This window comes from Pyxicephalus adspersus, chromosome 2 (assembly GCF_032062135.1).
Source record: "Pyxicephalus adspersus chromosome 2, UCB_Pads_2.0, whole genome shotgun sequence".
NCBI lineage: Eukaryota > Metazoa > Chordata > Amphibia > Anura > Pyxicephalidae > Pyxicephalus > Pyxicephalus adspersus.
Window position 1 is genome coordinate 71,786,010 of NC_092859.1, and position 16,712 is coordinate 71,802,721.

The 16,712-nt window shown below is 34.1% G+C and overlaps 1 protein-coding gene across 3 annotated transcripts in view; it reads left to right on the forward strand.

The window, feature by feature from the left end:
- Nucleotides 1-16,712, forward strand: part of HTR4 (5-hydroxytryptamine receptor 4) — a 222,253-nt gene that overhangs the window by 82,596 nt on the left and 122,945 nt on the right. For 2 of the 3 annotated variants that reach the window (XM_072400983.1, XM_072400982.1), the window contains exon 2: nt 15,605-15,686. The exons of the other annotated variant lie outside the window; for it this stretch is intronic. In XM_072400983.1, the coding sequence (XP_072257084.1) occupies nt 15,661-15,686 (26 nt within the window). In that variant the 5' untranslated portion in view covers nt 15,605-15,660. The remainder of the gene's footprint in view (nt 1-15,604; nt 15,687-16,712) is intronic. 3 annotated transcript variants of the gene reach the window in all.

A 16,712-nucleotide genomic window follows, 5' to 3' on the forward strand; every position in this document is an offset into this window, starting at 1 on the left:
GATCATTTTTGTGAATAAACATTTTCTTCTATATTAATCAGCAGCGTCTGTATTCTTCTAAAAATACTTCAATACAGCCACCTGATGATATAGGCAACATTTTAGGGATTCCCTGCAGGTTTAATTTTTTGTGAAAAACGCCCTATAGGGTAATTTCTTTTAAAGGCAGACATTGCAGCTTTCAATATTGGTGCACAAGAAGCGTACCGGCTCATTATAATGAAGCAAACATCCCAATAATGCAGTCTGCAAAAGTCATGTTAAAACAAACAGCTATATCTATCTGTTCTATCAGAACAGATAGGAATATGCAACAACACTTAAAAGTATAGGCAAGAAACATATTTTTTAAATTGGAAGTTGGTTTGTTGACATCTAATTTAAGCTCGTAGGCATTCCACTGGTTCAATATACTATAGTTATACAATAGAATCATTTGGTCTTTCTGAATGAAGGGGACCATTTGAAAATTTCCCTTTTTCGTTGCATGATTTAAAGTTTGGGTTGCGAGCAGCAAATCACCAAGCCCAAATACTTATTACATGGCACTGTGTAGCAGTGTGTACATACATTTTTTGGGAATGGTAGCAGGGAACCAGTCGGGATTGGATGTAAACTGTTTACGGGAGCCTGTATACTTTCAGCAAAAATTTTTAAAAAAGCATTAAGGTGTGTCTTTTTACCATATGCTGGTGACAGATATGCCATGTGTTGTCTTGTGAACTTTTTATTATTTTTAATTTAAAGCTCTAGCATGAGAAGACACATTGATTGGCTGATTCTTTAAAGTTGGGTGAAAAATTTAGGAGCAACTGCTGCAAAAGATGTGTTTTTATGATACTAAACTTCTTTTACATGTTTGGGTTTGATTGGACATTGCACCATACTTTGTTTTATTAAATAGCTGAACTCTGGGCAGATATAAAATACACATTAGTGTAGTTATGTCATCATTAATACAGAATTTTTTATATATAGGCAATGTGAGTACCCGCATGTCCTCCTGTAGCCTCCTGTAATTTCTTTACACCAGAAGCCTACTCTAAGAGTAACACCATCCTATAACTTTTTGTATTTTTAGACTTTCATGGCTATCACTATACAATTATAAAGTGAACCCTTTTAACCAATTCAATTTACTTTAACATCAGGTAGGAGAATACAATATAAGAATATTCTTCCCTATTCTAATTCCAACATATTTCATATTTTCTAGTACATACTCATCCGACATCTAAAACTCCCTTTCTACTCCTTTACTTACTATCTGACTTCTATATTTGCTCCATCATTATGAATTTATAATTGTATTGAACTATGTGGTAAATATTTGGATTTTATTCTGACAAGTTGCTCCTTCCATATACAGGTAGTCCCTAGGTTAAGGACATCTGACATCCGGGCGACTCCTAGATATGAGCTTAAGATATAAAAATAATGATCCTAAGAGCTGAGCTGATCTGCAGCATCTTGTAACCCTTTAATCACCAAAACAAAATATGCTGTTGTTTCTTCTTGCATATCAAAGCACAGCTTGCTCCAGAAGTTAATGAACGTCTTGGCTCCATGAAGTTTTTCTTTTTTTTTTTTTGCTTTGTTTGTGATTTTTTTTACAGTAACTTACACCATGCTGCCTAATAATATAATGAGACAAACATCTGTCCTGATTGCATTCATTAAAAAAATGTACCTGTTCCGACTTACATACATATTCAACTTAAGAACAAACCTACAGTCCCTATCTCGTATGTAGCCCAGGGGCTACCTGTACACGTTTGTTCTAAGTACATTTTCTTTTGTCATAGCTGCTTGCTTGTTGATTCTCAGCAGGTGAAACGTGGGGACTAAGACCCTTGATTTGTGTTGTTTTTCAAAACTCAGCATGTAATTCATATAGTATAGTAGTGAAACTTTTTCTAGCCAGTTAGCTAACTCCCTAATATTTGGAGACCTTTGGTATGATTTGCTAAGTGTATTGGTTAACCACCAATCTGTGTAAGAAGGTGGCCCAGTGCTTTGTACACAGTTAAGGAAGTTTTAAATATATTTGCCAAAACTCAAATTTCCTGAGTTTCCTGAATTTCCCAAAGCTCCTGTTGTCAACCCATATGTGTCTTTACCTTGTGATGTTTTACTACTCTCTGTAACTTTCCTATAAGTTCTTATAAAACGCCAATAATATTTCTAAACAAAATGGGTCAGACTTATTAAAGCTCTCCAAGACCAGAGAGGATAGACTATCATGGGAGATTCTTAGCGACCCAGCAAACCTGAAATGGATCTGGTCCAGGATTATAAACATTTGGCAATGAATAGCAAATCATTTTTTTAAATATACTCCAGGTTTAAAGTCTTGGAGAGCTTTATTAAATCAGGCCCAATGTATATCAATAGCTGGGTGGCTAAATATTTGTCATGAAAAGGTCAAGGGAAAGGAAGTCTTATTTTTTGTATAAACAATCAGATTTGTTAAGTAAGTCAGCTGCTTTACTACATATTAATGAAGTTGTGCCTGTGAAATTATTAAAGATCTATTTTTCTAGTTAATAAACCTTGCTAGTAAGATCAGCAAGAAATGTGCAGCTTGTGCACATAACAGGTGCTTAGAAATCACTTCAGTCATACAAATACTCTGCTAATCCTGTGAAATAATGTAGAGAAATTACAGGCTTTAAGTGGCTCGCAAAAGCCCATTCCCTTGGTTCATATTTATGTGCATAGACTCCGGCATCTCTTCCTCTCTGACGACTGCAGCAGGTGTGTGCAGGATTTTTTTCCTGTTTCATAATTAATTTGTCAGTTATGTCTGAAAGCTTCTTTGGTGAAGTTGATGTAATCCAACTCTCTGTGCTAAATTTACTGAAGAGATGAAAATTGCTATAAATTGAACAAGCCAGAGTAAATTCTCCCGTCACTCAGCATTCAAAAAAGCAAAATCTGTACTTCTCAGTAATTAATGTATGCATGACTAGTTGATGCAGTTGATGGGTGTGTGTTGATGTGCACTGTGTTCTTTTGGGAAAAATTACTATCAAATGTTCATAGAACAGTTTTCGCATATTTCTGCACTATTCCCCTTTCAATTTTTTTTTAACTTTGGTTGTATAACACCTTCTGTGAATTAAATCATATTAGAAACGGTCTGGATTATGTCTGATACGAGCCTCAAAATACTAAAAATCATTTGGATCTTTATGTTGTAGTAATGCACATTAAAACATTTTACTAGGTGGTACTGAAACATATTGCAACCATCTGTGTATTGTGATGTGTTCATCAAAAGGCACATTTTCTAATTTGTTGAATGTGTTGTCAGCCCGTTCAAAATGAAAAGACTTACAAATATTAAAAATAAGAAAATGGGATAGGTAATGTCTCTTCTGCAGTAAAAAACAAAACAAAAACATAACTGCCTGATAGCAATTTTTTATTTTACTCATATGTCTTCCCTCCATCATCTTTTTCCGCTCCTCTTTTGGGTGTATGTTGATTGGTTAGGCCAGGATGATGCAGCTCCCACATGTAACCCCAAGCTTGTCCTGGTATTGTGCACTAAGCTGTGCAGGCTCTGCAACTGCAAAAAAGTCCTCAAAACATAGTAAATCCAAGTTTATTATTCTCCATAGAAATCTTCTGCACCTTCAGTGAAACACAGCTCCTTGCCAAGAATGGAGTATAAGAACTAGAAGCTGTTTTGACTTAAAGTGAAACTAAACCCCACTATATGCACCTGTCACTGATCCATTACAGGGCGCTGCCATCTTCTTCCTTCTTCTGTTCTTAGATGCGATCTTTAACCATATTGACTGGAATGGCATAACTCACGTTCAGGTGCAGGAGTTCATTTAGTCCCAGCAAGTGCAGGGGAAGCCAGGACATAAGAATGCTTATTGCAGAAAGGTCCCTGTCCCTTTCAGCAAAAATGCCCTGCTTGATCTTGAATTTTTAAGTGGAACTTTAGTAAAGGGGACTGCAAGATCATCACCTGTAATTCAGTTTTTTTTTTTAACTTGATTCGGTTTGATGTGTGCCTTGGTATTATTGTACAATGGGTTGAGAAAACATGTTGCAGTTTCTGCCTTTATTTAACTTCCCCTGCGGTAACCCCATGTGTGACTCGGGGTAAAAAAAAAGATGCTGAAAGCAGTCACACTCGGGGTAACTAAAACAATGTAAAACAATAGTACATAGAGCCTAACCTGCTTCGCGATCCCCGTCTCCTCGCTTCCTCTGGCCAGCGTCCTCCGCATCTGATGAGTCACCAGGAGTTCCCAGTGACATTGGTACGTGCGGCCGTTGCATTGGGTGCGAGGCGGGAATTTCAAATCTTTTTGTATTGCATTCAATAAAAAATAACCGTATTGAATGCAATACAGTGGATTTATATGTCTAAAAGCAGTACATTGTCTTTCATGAAAATTTATTTTACAGTACAATATATTAGTATGAGTATATTTTTTTTTTTTAAATATTTAAAAAAACTTTTTTTTAAAATTTGTTTAATTTATTAATTTGACATGATTTTGTGTTTCAAACTTTATTATACTCATACAATTATATTATACTGTAAAATACATTTTCATGAAAAACAATCTACCGCTTTTAGACATATAAATCCAGACAGAAATGAACCGCCCAGGAGATTAATAGATATTTTTCTATTACTATCAATAATTATGATACCGGGAATAAAAAGTCCAAAAAGGCACACACAGGCAGGGTTTCATATTTCCTTCTTTTAACTTCTCATTAAAAAAAAAAGATAAAGTTACAATCGTTACTAACATGACCCTCACATTTTTCAGTTTTGTAACTTAAGAGTATCCGTTTTCGCTGATACAGAAAATTGTGCTATTTTGGTTTTCCGCATGCTCACGTAGTAAATATATATCATTTATGAATCGTGGCAAAATATATTGTATGTGCTGGGAAAAAATAAATAAAGTAAAGTTCACATGTCAGTGTACTACATATTTGTATAGGATCTCGAAGTCCCAAGCTGTTATAAATGAAAGTATCTTGTGTATTTCTAGGAAAAAGAATACCAAAAAAGGCAAACATAAGCTAATTCTGCAATACAAGGGGTATTGTGCTTTATTTGTGCATGTTCTAAATCAATTTCAGCATCATGTAACACAAATAGGAGCTTAAAGGTTGCTCTATTATTGGATCAAATTTCAATGATTAATTTCTGGTAAATTATTTTCCCACAGGTTTCTAGTGTCTGACAAAACAGTCTTCTTGATTAACAAGCATTACAGAAAAACTGATAATTGCTGAAAAATGATGCCAGGAAAATAAATTTGTTGTGCAGTCAGTGTCTTATTAGAATGTTCTTTTAAATAGTCCTAATTTATAATCATGTGTCACATATAACACTGAAGAGAAAGCACTGATCTCCTGTGAAAACAGCAGTCCAAAACTTTATGCAACACCCCTAGAAAACCTTGTTCTCCTTGTTCATTGCTGTGCTCTGACAGTGACCGGGGAGAGGGGTGTTGGATCATTGGATAGAGACCACTCCAACTACTAAAACTGGCAACTACTTTTTTTTTGGCTTTTACATTTTAACTTTTTAAGATAAGCTGGATGAAAAAAAAAACGTTCCCACAAATATTGTTTTGGTCTTAACACAATTGGCCTGATGAAAGCTCTCCAGTACTGGAGAAGATAGACTACTATGGGTGACCCTGGGTGATCCAGTAAACCTGGAATGGATTTTTACAAAATCATTAGTTCTTAATTAGCATGTGTTTTAAATCCTGGACCAAATTTATTCCTAGTTTTCTGAATCACCCAGGTTCATGCTTGATAGTCTATCTTCTTAAGTCCTGGAGAGCTTTAATAAATCAGACACATTGTCCTGCATTTCTGGAGGAATCTTTTCTCTTTAACATGGGGAGAGGTGTTTTGTAGTTTAAAGAAAGGCATTGGTGAAGACATTGTGTATAATTTAGGTGCAGCATTGTTAGTTTACTAAAGGAGCGCCATCAACCAGAATTTTTGCACTTGGCAAACAGGTATAAAAAAACTTTTTCTAATGACTGCCTTAACAGAACAAAATGGAGAAAAGAAGATATCCACTTAGAAGCGCTGTGATGCATAAAATTATATGACAAGTAATATATATGCTTTAGCAGATGAAATAGCCTCCTGGAATGTATTTCGGGTATGTAGCTGTTTATCTGTTTGCTTTATTGACTTTGATTTATTTATCATAAAAGATAAAAACAGGATTACTAGTCTGGCTAGTGTATATGAAATTTCAAACAAATACATTTCAAACAAAGATTTTAGATTTAGGCCTGGCAGTGAAATGACCTTTTAGGAAGAAGAAGGGTTTATTTCTAGTAAATAAGGATTTATATCTGGTGTATGTGCCTTTTGTGATCTCTGAATGCCAAAGGAATAATTACCAAGTCTACCAGCAAATCTCCTATGGGTACAATGTTTGCTCTAAGTCTTTATAAGCAAACATCATATTCCACAGGGCTATGATTTCACATCCCTTTGTTAGACTTGTTACATAGATGGTATCATGGAAATCTCAAGAAATATCTTTGTTGCCTATTTGACTATGGCTGATAAAAGCATACATCTAATAGCATGCTAGAATCAGATTGTTTGCTTGGAGCAAAGTGAATGGAACCTGCTAACAGGACAGAATCATTTTCCACCATCAAAACTTTCTGAAAGGAAACAATGGGACATAATTGTTCAGAGGAGTATTTTCCAGTGAAATGGCTTGTCAGAGCTGGCTGTATTCAGCTGGACATGGACACCTATTGCAAAGGAGCAGCCACTGTGACGTGAAGAAGAAATTTGATGGACATAGATTGGATCCTCAGCTAGATGTGTTCTTTGGGCTGGAAGAAAAGAAAAACTTCAAAGGCTTTGAGTAGCATTAGCCAGCACAATCCTTTCAGAAAAAGGAGATTAAAAACAACACACAATAAATGGATGTGATCGTTATGTATTTCATATTGTATGCACCTGTCATTTTACATAAAATGATTATGTTCCTAGCTTGACTCCAAAAACACACACATATATGAATATAAATTTATATGTTTATACTATATATATATATATATACATAGCATAACAAGTATTTCATTATTGGTCTGTATTTTTCCCATTTTGTAAACAATGTGAATCCACTAATTATTATGGCTTCTTTAGTTAGAGTTAAAGCATATTCAAACTAAAGAACAATAAATATATTTTATTTTCTAGTCCTAAGTTGTCATTGTATATTATTTCACACTAGCTTAGGAAGTAGTAGTAGTCCCTAGTTTAAAACTAGGGTCATCATCGGTCATGGCGATGACTATCAATAATTAACCTTTGACTGCAAAAGATCTTTTAGGTGCATGATAAGTGTATTAATGATTTTATATGATTTTTTTGTAATTTATTTTGACATGTTAAGCAAATAATTGAATAAAAAACACAACTGTTTTATATATTTTGGTGCCTTTAAAGTCCTCTTCTTTTTGTATATTGTTGTTTATTTTGGATGTGGCACTGTGCTGGTCAGTGGAATACCCATATATTCTGTTAAGTTTTACACTTGTGTATTTTATCAACGTGAGGTAAAACAGGTATTTTACTGCATGTTAGCTTATGTTCACATGTCTAAATAAATTACACATGTGTTCTTCACCAATCTTAAATTTAACATTGAGAAGTTGTACAGAATCCATTGCACAGTTCACTCAAGTTTAAAAAAATAGGAATCTTTACCAGCACAACTTTTTATCATGTTAGTGTTTTCTTTTGTTGACACTAAGCAGCAGGCACCGTGAACCAACATTTTGGACCCTTGCAACATCATCTTGTGATGCATTTTACATTATGTCAAAAAAGGATGAGACAAGTTGTGCTGAATAATATTCTTTTCTGGATATTTTTGGAGATCTGACAGTATTTTGTCTACTGTAGCATGACTTATCTCCTGCCAACACTGAAGGCATGCAGCGTGTCACTGATCGATCATCCACATGCTTTAACCCTAGTTCTAGGCTAGCTAAAGGTAAATCACATGAAAAACCTTAATTGTGAGCAGAAACGTATACAGGGAAAATCTGTATTTATTGTGAAATATAACATAATCTTCTACAATGACAGTAGGCATAATTACTAATTATAATGATAATGTAGTAAGGTATTGAGTTAATAGGGGCCTGTTGACAATTATCCCAACAGACATTTTCAAATCTTACCATTTTTACCATCTGCAAAGTTAGGGGTGAGGAATGAATTTTCTTGCCCATTATTTTCCTTAAGCCATAGTTTTTAGCCTTCCTTCAGAGAAAGACATTTCGATCATAGAAAAGGTTGAGCTGGCTGTGTGTAGATCAATATATATGAATAGCTTAGTGGAACCCTTATAGCTTTACATGTTTGTGTAAATAAATTCCTGGCATGCCAATGTATGCAGGAACAGGATACTTTGAATAGAAAAAAAGCTCTACCATATAGCACAAAGAGCAGTCATTGATCTTAGGTGTTTTCATACAAAGGGCAATTTCAAGCAAAAGACTGAATGCGCAATTGCAATATTGGAACTTTTTTAAGGAGATAAACTCCAGATAGGGAAGAACAAAAATGGACATGGAATATTATTTTGCTTTATTTTCTTTTGCCAAGCACAATAATGAACTGGTAATAAATGGTCAATAGGAACTCCTTAGTTTATTATGCAGCATCTCATGGGCTCCCTTTCCATATCCACCTTTAGTTGCAGGTTCCATTTCTTTTATGTCACCATTTCTAAAAGAAACTTGCCATTGCAGAATTTTAATTTTGATAATGACAGTATCGATAGCTTCACAGTTACAGTACATTTATCATTAAAAAAACGCACACTCCCTTTAAAAAAAGACAGTTTGCCTTGAAAAAGCTTGTGCATTAGGCTGGAAGGAAACATTCTGGAGTGTAAATGGAAATTTTAGTTGTTGTTTTATTTATTATTATTATTTTTTTTATTATTATTATTATTAATAATATTTTTGATAAATTTGGTATCATTGATATATTAGAAAAGGATGGAATACAAAAGGGAGGCAAACAAGTTGTATTTTCAATGTTAGTGTTTTTATTATTTACTTTTCTAATACTTTATAATACAGTTTATAAACTAAATATATATATATATATATATATATATAAATCCCATATATATATAAATCCCATTTTTTAGAGAAAGAAAATTATACACTAGGTGATAGGTTTAAAAAGTGAACATGGAAGGCAAAAGAACACAATGAAGTTTAATTTGGGTCACTTAGTAGTTAAGGTCTGCAATTATTTGTGTAGCATAAACAAAAAGAATGTATCCAACGTCATTTCAAGCTATATTTAGTTTGAAACTACAGGATGTAAAGCACAGTTCGCTTTTCTTCCATTTATTAGTCATCTAGGTCTATAACCCTGAATTACTGTGCAGATTGACTTCTAGGGACTGGCTAAATGATTGTGTTTTTTATCACAAACATTGTTTGCTAAGAATCTTCCCTAGAGTTTATAAATGTTTAAAATAAAAAAGGCCACTTATAAATGTAGTCACCAAAGATTCACCAGTTACCCAAAATGTATTTTTTATAAAGTTTGGGTGAATATTGAGGAAACAAAATCATAAGTATTAAAACAATCACAAACAAGTAAAAGAAATTGTGAAATGCCAACAATATAGTTAAAAATGGTGAAAAAAAAAGTAAAATGTAAGGTAAATGTTGGCACTTAACAGTAAGTTCCTAAACGTAAAACCTTTTTCAGTATCTCTGGCATCATGCCTCTCTATATAAAGTTTCCTTAACCATCCCAGTCCCAGAACCTTTGCTCCTAAAATCCTAAAAAAAGAGTATTTTGTTAATTTTAGGGATGCCTCAGTTCAGCACATTATACCTTTTAGCATTGGAAGTCTACCTTTAAGTATTATCCATTGTTATATTTGAGACAGAAAGGGCTTCTATTTGGTTGCAATTTTTTATACATGTAATTGTATTTCCCTGGTTTTAATTAGAAATTAATTGAAAGAAAAAAAACCATAAAAGAAATTTCTTGTAATTTTTCCCAACACAACATTTATGTAATTTGCACAAACTTATATATTTCATTTCAAATATAAATGCCAAATTCTATTACATTAGAGCAACTTTATTATAATGTATTGGAAGTGTAAACCTCAAACTAAACATATGTGTTTCTCTAGAGTAGTTTTATTTCCCTTTTGATTTTTCATTGCAATGCAGGCAGGAAAAACATGATTTATGAAATTGTTAGTATAACATTATTTTAGGATTAAGTTGGATTGAGGAATACCCACATTAGCACAACAGCTACTTTTTCATAGCTAATAATTTGAAAGGCATTGCAATGGCTGATGAGGACATTTAATACTTGTGCAGCAATTTTTCAAATGTGAGAAATTAGTAGACTAACTGTCCATTGCAGTTTAATAGGTAGGCAGAACTGCTGGAAAATATTATTATTATTATTTCTCATGAAAGAAAAATCAAAATAACAATGCTGACCTTTATAAAAAAATGTCCTTTAAAATGCTAGGTTTTTCAGTGGGACGTTGTTAACTTCCAAACAGATATTATGAAAGAAATAAATAAAAGGACCAGAATTATTACAAAGCTTCAAGTAAAAATTACATAGTTATCCAAGTTTGGATTGATGACTTGCTGATGATCATTGCAGGAGATTAAAGACAGGAAATCTTTCTGAAGGAACATTATTTTACTAGGGGTTATTAATAGAATTCATATTAAATCTAGAGTTTCTTCATTAAGATGTAACTGTAGGCAAACAAATGAAAAACAAAACTTACCAGCCAGAAGATTTGTAATTTGTAGATTTTGTAATAAAAGATAGTAAGGTAAAGTTTTTGTTTATTGCAACTAGGTATGGGAATGCAAAACCCCAAAAAAGCATACCAATTGCTTATCAGAAGGAGGTCATCTGCAGATCAAATTCACTTGTCAATGATTTTGGTCCTCCAGCCTTACCTTTATTCTGGTGCTATCAGTTATCAGTAACATTCAACTAAATCGATTGAGCACATGTTGTGATTGCAAGGCACCATGGTCCGCCCCCCTAAAGTGCCATCACAACAACTCTATTCATAGTTTCCCGGTGCCGAGATAATATGATTTATCCTATTAGGTTAAATGAGTCTAGGAGTGAAGTGGGGCTGTGAACTTTTAGTTACATTTATGCCATATGGAATATAGACTTCACAACACCATACTGTCTAATTTTCTGATATGGGAAAAAAGAGACACCTATTTAGCACATAATATGTAGGCAAAGGACATACCACTAGAGAGATGTCCTTTTACAGCCTATTAATAATATAATAATAGTATGTAGTATAGTAGATACTGTATAGTATGTCCATGATTTTAGCACAGAATCAAGGAAGAATAGGTATTATTCCTTTAAACAAAATAACTGTATTCTCTTGGTTTTGCAGTCTGTAACTTCCAAATTGAAACAAATAACATGGGAAACAGAAGCAAGGATATTGTGTAGTATGGGTAATTAAATAGACATTAATCTTTCCATTTACCAAGCCACGGTTAAGCACCAAATGAATGGATGTTTGTAAACTACTAAGCTGATCATTGTTGTCTTCAGTGGAAATACCCATAGTAATTAAATCCTGCTTTAACCTCCTGCTCCCTTTAGAAATAAAACAGATTGACTATAGTCAGCGTTTCATTGCATACAAGGTGAACCCTGGCTGAATAAACACATTTTTGCATGAGGTTGTTGAAATACCATGCATTCATAGAACTGTGCTTGATTCTGCGTTCGTTATACTTAGAAATGAATAATGAAAGTTTTGTTAATTAAACTACAGAATGTTTAATAATCTGTCTATGGATAAGTGACATATAATCATTATTGCTGTTTTCACATTGAAGCAATCATAAAAATGAATGTCTAAGAACAGAGGATGTCTAAGCTCTATCATAAATATATATATATAAATATGTGGAAGTGCTTTGCGGCCCCTAATCTGTAATAATGTGACAAAGGTTCATTTTTTATTACTTTAATGATAAAACAACCCATGCCTGAGGCTTTTGACACTTCATAAGGAAAATATGTGCAGTTCTGTAAATATTAGTATAATACATGTATGTATTTAAATGCAAGTGGTGTAAGTTCCTGAATTTGACTTGTATTATCCTTTTGATGTCCTTGTATAGCAAAGATGGATTATTAGAAGAAGAAGCAGTACAAGAAGCCAATTAGTTTATGTGCTGACAAGAAAATGCTGATAGGAAAAGTAAGCCAATAAATGAGCCTATCACTGTGCTGCTTCTCTTTTCACTATCCACCAATAAACTGAGCGGGGGAGGGGGGTAGTATTACCTGCTCAGAAGTAGCTAGAATGATACTGGCCATTAGATTGAAAGCAGTGAGAATGTTTTATAAAATAATACAATTACCAACTTTTAATTATCAACACTAAATACCTACAAAAACTTTAAATTAAACATCTAAATCAAATCAATATTTGTTCTCTTTTTTTACAATAAAACAACACCAAAGTTTTTACAATATGTAGGTTAACATTGTGTTGTATTGTATTGTTCATGCCCAGAATAAATAAACTCAGAAATCAGAAATTTGGAGATTCAGCACAGAGCATAGCATAGCAATCCCAGACATAATGTATTGCTTGTTTCAATTGTTGAAGCCTTTTAATATTCTTGACTATATCTCTGCTTTAGATATAAAGTAGCTGATAAAAACAACACCCTTTATAGTTTTGTATGAGATGCCGTGTAAAGACCCTATGATTTTTGTTGCTGAGCTGGATGTTTGTGATTGTTTTAGGAGGAAACTCTGTACAGTTGGTCCGTGCTGTTTAGTGGTTTATTCTGCCACATTATTAAACAACTGAATGGAATAGCTGTTGCAAAAAGGGGTGGACGCAGCAGAGAGACTCCTATTCATTCTTTGCCTTCCCCACTAAATACAATGTAGGCAGGTGAGCTTTAAAGTACATGTTATCTGTAATTTACACACACTTTTGAAATTACATTAAAATGTTACATTTTATTAGCTTGTATTATTGTATTAGTAAATGCAGTATTTTCATCTGTTTCTGATGCATATCTCTTCTTCCCATGTGGCATTTGTCAACAAGGGCTTAATCTCATGCAAGTGAATGATAAAGTCACGCACAAGTAGATAAGCCCTTAACACATTCTGACTGTATATGTGGATGATTTGAATGGTCTCCCTGACATCAGAATCATTATTACAGCTCATAGACTAAACAAAAAAAAAAAGAATATCTTTCATGGGTAATTTAGACTATATCTGAATAAAATTACAAAACCATGATCTGCTTGAAACAGACGTAATTAGAGTTAATAAAGCAATTACATGACTTTGTGATAACTATTAATGTATCCTAAAAGGAAATAAAAAGTGGAGCGTGTATTACATGTCAGCTTCCTTTCAATCTTTTAACAGTAATTCAGTATTTAACAAGTTACTTTTGTTATATACTCCTAATAAACTTCAGTCTTTTAATTGAGATGACAGCCAGTGGCAGTGTTTAATGCTTTCAGAGCATGATTCACAGATTAATGGGAATGTGATGGGAGACCTATGTTGTGACTTCTCTGTAATCGATATACGTCAATTTATAGCTTTACTGCGGGGATCACTGAGATTACACAATTATCATTGCTTCAAATCTAAATTAATCTGTCATTGGTAGAAAGGAGTTCAGTTTCTAAATCTATAGCATGTCCTAACTGTTATAAACTTGAAGTAGTAGACTGGTAATTCTGCAAAAGTTAAACCTGCATGAACGCTTTTACAAGAAAAAAGAAGCTTTTATACCTCAAACTGCGTTCTGGTGTTTGGGCTCCCATCAGTGTAGAACTTGGGCAAATGGTTGGGCTAAAGCATATTACAGATAAACAACTTCATCATGACATGATAACACTTTTTGTATTGCCTGGACTCTTTGTTTTATTTTCAAAGAGTGACATTTGGTCACTGATGGTGGTGAGGGAACCTTGCCTCATTAAAAGTGTGAGAAAACATTCTCTGACCTCAAACAGAGCATGGGTTGTGGATGTAGACTGGTAAGGCTTCCAAATAACCCATTTACAAATCAATCTGATGGCAACAATCCATTTCAGATAAATCAGTTTGTGAAGCAGTTCACAGGTCCCAATTACCAGATCAAAAGAAAAGGAAAGCCTACTTAAATTATTCACCACTATTCACATCTGATAAGAGAATCTTCCTAAAATGTCTAAATCGTATGACAGTGACTGACAGTAAAGTTATGCAGTGTTCATTAGCTTACTAATCATTACTAACTTACTAATGTATTCTTTAGAGTTTAGGATGATTGTTGAACAATTTCTAGATGGAACCTGCAATATCCTATACGTTTTATACTTTCAAACTCATTTGAAAATTTGATCTGCAATAAAGGGGGCAGTTTGGAGCCTGTCTGAACTGTAGTTATGTGATTTCTGATAGAAGCTCTGTATGTCATCCTATATTATATTATTTCTAAATTCTGCATTAACTTTGATACTGTGCAAATTGGCCTGTTCCTGGTGGTTTCCCAATGACCTTAAACATGTGTACCCCACACAAAATACTGGACTACACAATGAAAAGTTATGAGAAATTTACAACTGTGCAAAAGGGGGGGTAAATTTGCAAGTTTCTTGGTGCAGAGCAGACTCAGACATAGGGAAGTGCAATGTATGTTTCTGCACAAGGGCCCCGTACCCTCCTCCAAAAGTTCTGCATAGGGGCCCACTGTTGGCTACATCTGCCATTGGTACAGAGGGAGGAGAAACTGGAAAAGGGTGACAAGAGCTATACGTATGTGTTTTCAAGGGCGGGATCTGACTGGGGAGCCAATCAGATCCCACTGGAGGTCCCCCAACTCAGCACACATACTTTTAGCACACATAAACATTTGACTTTTCCCAGTATCACTTTTCAAGCACACCTTCTCCAGGTAAAATCTCAATGTAAGTTCCAAAAAAAAAACCTGCACATCTTAGTTTTAGAGGCTTACAATCATACTTTTTCTATGTTTTTCATAAAAGTAGTTTGAAAAATATTTTTTTTCTGAGGGGGAAAGGGGGTGGCATGTATGTTTATTGACACATATTTTTACAGAAGAACCTCCATTAAGCTTTTGAAGGAGATACATGTGTTAAATAATCTTAAGAAAGTTATTTTGCAAAGTAGAACCTGGATCTTAATGTCATAACCACTACTGCATCCACAGCACCCATTTTGCTTTTTTCATTATTCACAAACTGCTAATTTTTTTTCTTTACCTTTAGAGCAGATGTCTGTTCTCCCTGCATACTCAGATATTGACTTTGTCAGAAAGTGTACTTTATCTCCATATCTGTGTCATCATTATCTGTCGCTAACAATTACCAGGTCAGCAGAAAACAACAAGACCCTCTACATTACATGATAAATGGATTTTCAAACAGCTTAGACAATGTACAAATGAATTATGTAGCTATTCATGTCCATATGCTGTATCTTATTTATTTTTGTTTTTTGATGTTTTTAGGGAAAGCTTGATCACAAGGGCACCAACTTCCCAGCCTCCCATGCCTACTGACTGTGATGGAAGAACTTGATAGTAATGTGAGGTAAGACTGCCTATTAGGATTCATTACAAAATGTATTTAAAGTGGACCTTGGAGTGCAATGGAAGCTCTGCTTACAATGTACAGGCCCCCTCCTATAAAATCATTTGCTTTTAGTATATGCAAAATGTACCTGAATAGAAAAAAAATTGAGTTATGCTCACCTTACTTTTATTTTATTCCTGAAACATTCCTAGGGAATACAGAGCAGGTGAAATCTCAAAAACTCCTGTCCATTTTAGGAGAATTTATATTTCCCAAGATCTTGCTAGAAGTTGTCATCCACCCCTAGGCACCATGCGCTTAAGATGAGAGTAACTTTATTATAAATTTGACTTTTATCATTATTGGTATCCTATGCACATACTAAGAACAGATGATTTAAACAAAGGAAAGGGGCTCAGATATTACATGCACACGCAGACTGTGGGTTGCAAGATCTGCTGTAACTGCTAGACCAGGAAATCCACAAAGCTAATCTATTTTTTTCCTATGACCTGCTCATTATCCAATCTCCAGTTCTCCTTCTAAGAATATGAAATGAAAGCATCAAAGACAGCTAGAAGGTCATCATATATGACAGATGATATTTTCTTCTGATGTACACTCACTTGTCCATTTATTTATATTTCATCCAAGAATTAATAAATTATTGATAGAATGGTACCTTTAAAGCATTGTCCACTGTTTACATTGCTCCAAAAATGCACCGGGGCTTTTTTTTTTTTATGAACAACAATTGACATTTATGCTTGAACAAAAATTTACCATTTATTCAAATATAGTCATCATCTTCTGTAACATCATCATACCTCCAAACCCTGAATTCCATCTATAATTTCTTGTGACTCCATTTCCTTTAGATCCATTGGCCCCAATTTCTCATGTCTAGCAATAGCGCTTTCCTTATATGAGCACCTCTTATCCATGTATTTTTATATTTTGTAGCTTATTTTCAGGGTAAGGCTTATATTTCTAGCATCATCAAAAACACAGAAAAATCATGCTAGGGCTTATTTTCGGGGTAGG